The 9,160-nt window shown below is 64.0% G+C and overlaps 1 protein-coding gene across 1 annotated transcript in view; it reads left to right on the forward strand.

Annotated features, from left to right (window-relative positions):
- The window catches only part of ECEL1 (endothelin converting enzyme like 1), an 8,677-nt gene extending 131 nt beyond the window's left edge, over positions 1–8,546 (forward strand). The window contains exons 2-18 of the mRNA XM_077759007.1: positions 934–1,820; positions 2,420–2,488; positions 2,595–2,705; positions 2,784–2,876; positions 3,051–3,175; positions 3,863–4,085; positions 4,550–4,648; positions 4,872–4,946; positions 5,135–5,238; positions 5,506–5,564; positions 5,636–5,687; positions 6,471–6,538; positions 6,721–6,845; positions 7,137–7,202; positions 7,599–7,694; positions 7,921–7,997; positions 8,116–8,546. Coding sequence (XP_077615133.1) covers positions 1,035–1,820; positions 2,420–2,488; positions 2,595–2,705; positions 2,784–2,876; positions 3,051–3,175; positions 3,863–4,085; positions 4,550–4,648; positions 4,872–4,946; positions 5,135–5,238; positions 5,506–5,564; positions 5,636–5,687; positions 6,471–6,538; positions 6,721–6,845; positions 7,137–7,202; positions 7,599–7,694; positions 7,921–7,997; positions 8,116–8,215 — 2,328 coding nt within the window. The 5' untranslated portion in view covers positions 934–1,034 and the 3' untranslated portion in view covers positions 8,216–8,546. The remainder of the gene's footprint in view (positions 1–933; positions 1,821–2,419; positions 2,489–2,594; positions 2,706–2,783; positions 2,877–3,050; positions 3,176–3,862; positions 4,086–4,549; positions 4,649–4,871; positions 4,947–5,134; positions 5,239–5,505; positions 5,565–5,635; positions 5,688–6,470; positions 6,539–6,720; positions 6,846–7,136; positions 7,203–7,598; positions 7,695–7,920; positions 7,998–8,115) is intronic.
- Positions 8,547–9,160: the final 614 nt, after the last annotated feature.

The following is a 9,160-nucleotide window of genomic DNA, read 5'->3' on the forward strand; positions in this document are numbered from 1 at the left end:
CGAGTCCGCTGCCGCCGCGGCCACCATCGCGGCCACATCCGCCGCCGCCGCTGCGCCGAGCCTCCAGGCTTTGTCTGCGTCCTCGCGGCTCCGGCTCCGGCTGCGGCTGCGACTCCCGGGCTCGGCTCTCCGGCTCCGCGGACTGCGCGGCGAGGCTCCGCGCCCAGAGCCTGGGGCGCTCGGGGCCAGCTCGCTCCGCGCCGGGGGTGAAACTTCACTCAAGTTTGGGTTCCGGGGAAAACCTGTTGAAGCCAGGAGTGGTCCAGGGCGGGGACGGAGGGTCGGGGGACGGAACCGGTTCCAGTTTCTTAAGGCCGTCGGGGGTTTCTCCCCGATGCGCGGCCGGTTGGAGCGCACCGCTTGGGAAAGGGGCTGGTGGCATTACGGGCATTGAATAGACTGGGCTGGGGATGGCCCTACGGACACCCGCGAGGATAAAGTTTGGTTCTTTAGCCGCTTTCTTGAGCATCTGTTCCAGTGCAGCTTCTGGGGCCGCGTAGATGCGCCCTTGACCGCACCTCCTTTCTCTGTTTTCCCCCTCCCCCACCTGGCCTTGGCTGTAGCGGGTCGCAGACAAGAAAGGCAAAGAGAAGAGAAACAGCTCTTCATTGAGGGCCTACTATGTGCCAGGCCCCGTGCACACTGCTCCCCCACTTTAAATCAGAGACCTCCCAAATATGCGGCAGACACGTGTTTGCGGTGGGAGAGGTATTAAGTTAAATAAACGAGGACACTGTGCGTGCGGAAGGTGGTGGCCGCTCTGAGCCTTCCCCTTGACTCATTCTTGAGAAGCCAAGGGAGGCCAGGCCCCAAGCCCGCTAGCGGTTGGGGTGGTCTCCAGCCTCTGGACCTAGGCCTGCGCCCCTCCAATCGCGCTGTGGGCCCCGTCGGGGGCCCAGTGCCTCTCTGAACCTGCGTCTACCCTTCCTGCAGCTGCAGCCCGTGAGCCATGCGGAGGTTCGCCAGGAGGCCGACGGTCCGGCGCATCTTGTAGCTGAGATCGCCAAGGGCTGCGTGGCGGTCCCGGCGGCACCATGGAGACCCCATATTCGATGACGGCGCATTACGACGAGTTCCAGGAGGTGAAATACGTGAGCCGGTGCGGCGCGGGAGGTGCGCGCGGGACCTCGCTGCCCCCCGGCTTCCCGCTGGGAGCGGGGCGCAGCGCCACCGGGGCCCGGGCGGGGCTGCCGCGCTGGAACCGGCGCGAGGTGTGCCTGCTGTCGGGGCTGGTGTTCGCCGCCGGCCTCTGCGCCATCCTGGCCGCCATGCTGGCGCTCAAGTACCTGGGCCCGGGCGCCGTGGGCGGCGGCGCCTGCTCCGAGGGCTGCCCCGAGCGCAAGGCCTTCGCGCGCGCCGCCCGCTTCCTGGCCGCCAACCTGGACGCCAGCATAGACCCGTGCCAGGACTTCTACTCCTTCGCGTGCGGTGGCTGGCTGCGGCGCCACGCCATCCCCGACGACAAGCTCACCTACGGCACCATCGCGGCCATCGGCGAGCAGAACGAGGAGCGCCTGCGGCGCCTGCTGGCACGGCCCGGGGGTGGGCCGGGCGGTGCGGCCCAGCGCAAGGTGCGCGCCTTCTTCCGCTCGTGCCTCGACATGCGCGAGATCGAGCGGCTCGGCCCGCGGCCCATGCTCGAAGTCATCGAGGACTGCGGGGGCTGGGACCTGGGCGGCGCCGCCGAGCGCCCGGGGGCCGCGGCGCTCTGGGACCTCAACCGGCTGCTGTACAAGGCCCAGGGCGTGTACAGCGCCGCCGCGCTCTTCTCGCTCACGGTCAGCCTGGACGACAGGAACTCCTCGCGCTACGTCATCCGCGTGAGTGCGTCCCCCTCCCCAGTTACCCCATCAGCAGCCCACGACCGGGGGCACCGCGGCCGGGCACGCGCGCCCCCGGCGCAAGGCGACCTATGCCTGAGGCGACGGAGGGGAAGGGGAGGGGAGCGCGCACCCGCATGGCGCGGGAGGAGGGCGCAAGTAATTTCCCTCGAGTAATTGCCGTGCTTAGCGGAGCCGCGGGAGCCGCAGTTTCCCAGTCCTGTGGCAGGCTGTGAGAGCACGCGAGCAGGGGTGTGCCGGCGGGCTCGGGTGCCCCAGAATGACGGCGGCCCCAACTCTCAGGGTGGGCCCCGCGAGTGCCCCGCATAGGTGGGGAAGGTTGAAGGCTTATAGAAGGAAGGGTTGGGGGACTGGGTCCTCCTCCGCTCCGCCATATCTCCGGGCTAGACTGATTAGGGGTGGAGGTTTCCACCAGCTTCTCTGGGTGGAAGGAGGGGTAATGTCTTTGTTCTGCTCCTGAGGCCTGTGACAGCAGGTGTCTGATGCGTCCTCTGTTTGGGCATTTGGATGGAACCTCAGTCTGTTTGCAAGAACCTGGCATGTTGACCTCTGATCTCTGACCCCATCACTCTGCCCAGATTGACCAAGACGGGCTCACTCTGCCGGAGAGGACCCTGTACTTAGCTCAGGATGAGGAGAGTGAGAAGGTGTGGGGGGCATGGGTGGGGTTGCAGGGAAGGCCTGGGGCTCCAGGAGGGGTGGGCGAGGGCCTGGCTCGGAAGCCCATCCCTGAAACGGCCCGTCTTGCGGCAGATCCTGGCTGCATACCGGGTGTTCATGGAGCGCCTGCTCAGCCTACTGGGGGCGGATGCCGTGGAGCAGAAGGCTCAGGAGATCCTTCAGCTGGAGCAGCGGCTGGCCAACGTGAGCAGGGGGGCTGCCACGGGCCGAGGGGAGGGCACCGAGCAGTGGGGCCCTGTCAACTCCGATCCCTACCCCCAGATCACCGTGTCGGAGTATGATGACCTCCGGCGAGATGTCAGCTCCATGTACAACAAGGTGACCCTGGGGCAGTTGCAGAAGATCACCCCCCACGTGAGTGCAGCCCGCTGCGGAGGGGAGGCATTGGTGCTGGGACTCCAGCGCCGTCCCTTCCCCAGGGTGGGGCAAGGCCAGGGCCATGGAGTCCTGGGTCCTCCCGGACTCCCTCCCCGTCCTCTGAGCTCCCCGCCACAGCCAGCCCTCCTGTCCCCCACCCGCGCCCCACAGCTGCAGTGGAAGTGGCTGCTGGACCAGATCTTCCAGGAGGACTTCTCAGAGGATGAGGAGGTGGTGCTGCTGGCCACAGACTACATGCAGCAGGTGTCCCAGCTCATCCGCTCCACACCCCGCAGGTACAGCTGCAGATCGCCCTCCCCTACCCTCCCCACCTGCCCCTCCAGGTCCCTCCCCCACACCCCAGACGTATTTGCTTGGTGAGCTTTGAATTCCCATTTTCACCTCTGTCCGGTGGCCACACCTGGGAGGCATGTGAAGAGCACTGGAATAGGAGTCCAGATCCCCAGGCGCAGATGTGGCTCTTCCGCCTGCTCTCTGGGCCCTGGACAGGGCTGGTGAACTTCCTGAGCTGCCGTCTCCTCATCCCGGGGGAGCGAGGCTGACTGAGTCTGGACTCCAGAAAGGGAAGGTGTGGGTGCAATTCTGCTGCCCCAGGGCCACCTCGGGGAGCGCCTCCCTGGTCTCTGCCCACCTTGGGGAGGGGCAGAGGCCTCCCAAGGCCAGTCCTGAGGCAGACAGTCACCCCGAGCACCCACTCTCCTACCACATAGCAAGTGGGCATCTGGCACCCTTCTCAGTGGCCAGAGGTGTGTCCTGCTTCGTGTGCACCCAGCGCTTTTCCCTGGCCGGGGCTCAGGCCGCTCTGGCTTCCGCCTCCACGTACCTGGAGTGACCCCCACCCCTGTGTGGGTGCTGGGTCCAACCCCAGACTGAGGGGTCTGGAGTGGGGTGGCGCGGAGCCCTTGGGGGGGCCCTTGCCCATGAGCCTGTGTGGACACCCCGCTGTTTCCCCTGGCCCTCAGGATCCTGCACAACTACCTGGTGTGGCGTGTAGTGGTGGTCCTCAGTGAGCACCTGTCACCGCCATTCCGAGAGGCCCTGCACGAGCTGGCACGTGAGATGGAGGGCAGTGACAAGCCACAGGAGCTGGCCCGTGTCTGCCTGGGCCAGGCCAACCGCCACTTTGGCATGGCACTCGGCGCTCTCTTTGTACATGAGCACTTCTCAGCTGCCAGCAAGGCCAAGGTCAGGCTGCCCTGGCTTGGGTGCGGGTGTTGGGCAGGGTGTAGAGTCCTCCCACGGCCTCGCTCTGAGAATGGGGAACCCCCACATACCCCCTTGCAGATAGGGGCACTGGGCTGAGCTTAGGGCTCAGCCCTCTCTGAAGCTCCAGACTTCTCACCAGGCCACCTCCCCCAGGAAGCCTACTTAATCTATCAGCTACAGGACAGCTTGGCCCTCTGGCTCCTGCCCACCCTTCTCTGCCAGGCCCAGTGGGCATGGCCTTAGGAATGTGCCTCTAGGCTGTGAGCTTTCTGTCAACGGGGCAGAGTCTGGACCCCAGCCTCCAAGGTCCCCCTTGCTGCTCAGGATCAAGCCTTGGGCCTGGGAAGTGGTCCTGAGTCAGTGGTACACCTCCTGCCAGGTGCTGGGGGCCCAGAGCTGAGGCTCCCTGGGCTGCCCTTGATCCCTGAGCCCTGGCCTTGCAGGTGCAGCAGCTTGTGGAAGACATCAAGTACATCCTGGGCCGGCGCCTGGAGGAGTTGGACTGGATGGATGCTGAGACCAAGGCAGCTGCTCGGGCCAAGGTGAAGTGCACCCTTTCCCGTCTGTAGATTCCACAAACACTTATGGAGTGCCTACTGTGTGCCAGGCCAGGGTGACAGAAGAGGCAGAGATGTCCCTTGCGGAGTTGGCATCATCTGGTCTGGTCTCCCCTGTCCTTGAGCCCTGCCTCTAGACTACAGCTTCTCCCTTGGGGGGTGGGGCGGGGGCTGTCTCCTGAGGCCCTGGCTGCCCTCTCACCCGCAGCTCCGGTACATGATGGTGATGGTGGGCTACCCGGACTTCCTGCTCAAACCCGAGGCTGTGGACAAGGAGTACGAGGTGGGTCTGGCCCTGGCGCCGTCCTGCCTGAGCAGCTGGGCTTCCCCAGGCCCTCGGTGGAGAGCCCCAGGGAGGCCCACCACTACCGAAGAGAAGGAGCCATGGCCCTGGGAGGACATGGGGACTGCACAGCGCTGGCCTGGCCATACCCCTGGCCTGCCACTGAGCGCTGCCCGTCCCCTGTGCAGTTTGAGGTCCACGAGAAGACCTACTTCAAGAACATCCTGAACAGCATCCGCTTCAGCATCCAGCTCTCAGTCAAGAAGATCCGGCAGGAGGTGGACAAGTCCACGTGGGTGCCTGGCCCAGAGCTGGGGGCGGGGGGGGGNGCCAGGAGGCTGGGGGTGGGGTGCGGGCACACCACCTCAAAGCCATGCTAGTGCCGGAGTCACGGGGCCTGCGCCGGTGGTGGTGGGGGTCGTTAGGGTCGGGGCTCAGTCTGGAGGAGGCGCAGGACATGGCCAGGGGCTGGGTCACTAGGGTATCTTTTAAGGAGGAGGGGGCTGGGAGGTGGAGGTGGGAACTTAGGCCTCCCTAGCTGACCTCCACCTCCCCACAGGTGGCTCCTCCCACCACAGGCCCTCAATGCCTACTATCTACCCAACAAGAACCAGATGGGTAAGGCGATGTCCCACAAGGGGCGGGGCCTGGAGGCGGGGCCTCTCCTGCTGACCACGCCCCCTCTGCAGTGTTCCCCGCAGGTATTCTGCAGCCCACGCTCTATGACCCTGACTTTCCACAGTGAGTTCCTGAGCCAGCTCTGCAGCCTTGTCTGTTGGGTGCATGAAAGCTGCTCAGACTGTCCTGAGCCGGGCTGGGCCCAGGTGTCATGATACTTGCAGATCTTGGGGCTCCATAGTCTCACTTCCTCTTTGGTTATTTACAAAAATATGTAGGTTTTTTTCTTTCTTTTTTGTTTATAATTTTTAAAAATGTTTTTTTCATTTATTTTTGAGAGAGAGAGACAGCGTGAGCAGGGGAGGGACAGAGAGAGAGGGAGATACAGAGTCCGAAGACAGGCTCTAGGCCCTGAGCTAGCTGTCAGCACAGAGCCCGATGTGGGGCTTGAACCCACGAACCGTGAGATCATGACCTGAGCCAAAGTCGGATGCTTAACCAACTTAGCCACCCAGGCGCCCCTTTTTGTTTCTTTTAAATGTCCTGAGTTCTCCCTTACCTGGTTGGAGGCTTCTTTAGGTGTTTCAAAAATGGAGTGACCCTAGTGATGAGGTAACTGGTCAAATCCAAGGTGGGGTGCCTCAGTTTCCTTCGTGTCTTCCTCCAACCTGATCTCTTCCCTGTCCCAGCTCTATTAGAGGTTATTTCCTGCAAAGCAGCTGCAAAGGTATTGTTGGGCCCTTTTACATACGGTATGAGGACTCTAAGGCACGAGTGCCCCAAGACTGTGAGGACACCACTATGGCCTCCCTGGGCCACCGATGGCTTGACTGGGGCCCCGGCAGCAGCGTGTAGCTCTCGGAGGGCGGGTGAGGCCGGGGCCTGATGCCGCTGCCGTGGGCCTAGGTCTTTGAACTACGGGGGCATCGGGACCATCATTGGACATGAGCTGACCCACGGCTATGACGACTGGGGTGAGGCCCGAGGGTGGCTGGAGGGAGTGTCGGGGGAGGGGAAAAGCAGACAGCGGGGGGCAGGGTGACGATGGGCAGATTGAGACCCCACGGCCCCTCTGTCCCCGTTGGCCGGTGGGTGGGTGGGAGACGGAGCTTCGGGGATGAGAGTCAGTCTCCACCGCTCTGCCCGCTGCCCCCAGGGGGCCAGTATGATCGCTCAGGCAACCTGCTGCACTGGTGGACGGAGGCCTCCTACGGCCGCTTCCTGCGCAAGGCGGAGTGCATCGTGCACCTGTATGACAATTTCACCGTCTACAACCAGCGCGTAAGACCCCACTGCTGCCCCTTGGGCCCGGCTGGGCGTGGATGAGGAGCATGTGTGCCCACATGTGCTCACGTGTGCCCAGGGCCCTGCTGACATGCCCAGGGTGTGCACGCACACGCACGTAGGTGCAGGAGGGGGTTTACATGGCCTCACAGGGGGCACGAAGGGGTCGGGGCCGCATCCAAACCCTCTGGGAAAGGAAAGGGGAGGGTGGGTGGGGGCCCAGGGTGAGAAGGCCTGAGGAAGGCCGGTGGGCGGCAGACAGACCCCGGCCCCTTCCCTTCTTGGCAGGTGAATGGGAAGCACACACTTGGTGAGAACATCGCGGACATGGGTGGCCTCAAGTTGGCCTATTATGTGAGCTACCCCTGTCTGGCCTTTCATTCTGGTGGGAGGGATGGGAACTAAGGAGGAGTCAACTAGGGACATGGGCATCACAACCTCCCCATCACACTGAGCTCTGGCCTGGGTGGGGGCGGGGCCTGTGACTGGCATGGGGTCCAACAGAAAAGGAGGGACTCCCAGGCTGCCTTCGGGGAGACCAAGGAGGGCTGCCTGGAGGGGGTGAGGGCTGCCTGGGGTTAGCCTTCCCAGAAAGGAGCATAGCTCAGGAAAGGTGGAAGGCAGGGAGCCTGGGGCTCGGTGTGGTGGGTGGTATGCAGAACAGGGGCTGGTGAGGGGCTGACTGGTGGAGGGTGAGTCAGGTCACCGCACCGTCCCATGGGCACTGCAGCTCCACACTGTCACCCTCAGGCCTATCAGAAGTGGGTACGGGAGCACGGCCCAGAGCACCCGCTGCACCGGCTCAAGTACACACACAACCAGCTCTTCTTCATTGCCTTCGCCCAGGTGGGCCCGGTGGGGGCCAGGCGGGAAGTGGGCAGGGGTGGGGACATAGCTGTCAGCCTGTCTCATCAGCCGCCCCTCAGAGGCAGTGGTCCCGTGGGTTCTGATGAAGCCTTAAGGCCTGGTGTGCTGGGCAGGGGTGGGGAAGGCTTGGTTTGAGGGGTTTGCTTAGTGGACTCTTTGGCTTCATCTCCCCTCTCCTCCCCTCTGCTTCCCCCATGGGGCCCAGAACTGGTGCATCAAGCGGCGGTCACAGTCCATGTACCTTCAGGTGCTGACCGACAAGCATGCGCCTGAGCACTACAGGTGGGGCTGCCAGTCCGGGCTTCATTCCCCTGTGTCTGTGGCGGGAGCAGGTGGGGATGGGAGGGGGCAGCTGGGGAATATGGAACCCACGCCTGCCGGGTCTCTCCTCCTGCCCCAGGGTGCTGGGCAGCGTGTCCCAGTTCGAAGAGTTTGGCCGGGCCTTCCATTGCCCCAAGGACTCACCCATGAACCCTGCCCACAAGTGCTCTGTGTGGTGAGCCTGGCCGTCGGCCCGCACACCCTCGCTGCCCGCCCTGCACAACTCGTCCCCTGCCAGTGCCGGGGGAGGCATGGGCCCGGCACTGGTCTGCTCTGGGCGCCCCCCCCACCTTCTTAAGGCCCCCAGGACCTGGCCTTCCCGCTACCCCTCACTTCCGGAGGGGCCCAGAGCAGGGATGAGGCCGGGCTCCGGGAGGCCATGGGGCAGCGATGCTGGGGTCCCCAGTCTTGGCTCTAAGGAGCCCGCCCCCCTGGCCAGGGTGGATTGTACAAGCCCCACCTTCACTCTGTTCTTGCTGCTAAGTCTGGTCAATAAACTGCTGTACTGTTGTCTTGGGCTCGTCAGGGGCCTCCAGAGCAGGTGGGGCTGAAGGGGCCCCTCGGTGGGGAAGCTCAGGCCCTTGGCCTAAGGGGGACCCTAGAGAAGACCTTCTTGTCCTTCCTGTCCCACCTCCCCGGCTCTTCTGTCTTTTCCACCAACCACCCATCCCTTCCTCCCTTGCAGTCCCGCTTAGGGTCCTGCCCAGTTCAGGGGGTGCCCCCAGACCGAGCTCGTGGGGGCCAGAACACCAAGCCTGTTGGTCTATACTCCAGCATGACACTGGGACTCACTTTCCCTGAAAGTGTAGACATTGCAGGCCAGGCCTTGGGCCCAGCATGTCCGAGAAAGAGGAGCTATGAGACACTTACATGGAGGTAGGGGCCAGTCTATGCAGCATTGAGTCATGCTCTCCAGTCTGGTGGGGAGGCTCCAGGGATGAGAGAAAGAAGAGCTGTCAGGTCTGGCGGGGAGGCCCTAGGCTCCGCCCATGGTGGGAGGGGGAAGAGGGAGGCTGGTGGGAGGGGAAGAGGGGGGGCTAGTGGAAGGGGAAGGGGAAGAGGGAGGCTGGTGAAGGGAGAAGGGGGAGGGCCGGGGGGAGGGGGAAGGGGGAGGGTTCCCCCAT

Source organism: Crocuta crocuta, unplaced genomic scaffold (genome assembly GCF_008692635.1).
Source record: "Crocuta crocuta isolate KB4526 unplaced genomic scaffold, BGI_CrCroc_1.0 scaffold290, whole genome shotgun sequence".
Taxonomy (NCBI): Eukaryota; Metazoa; Chordata; class Mammalia; order Carnivora; family Hyaenidae; genus Crocuta; species Crocuta crocuta.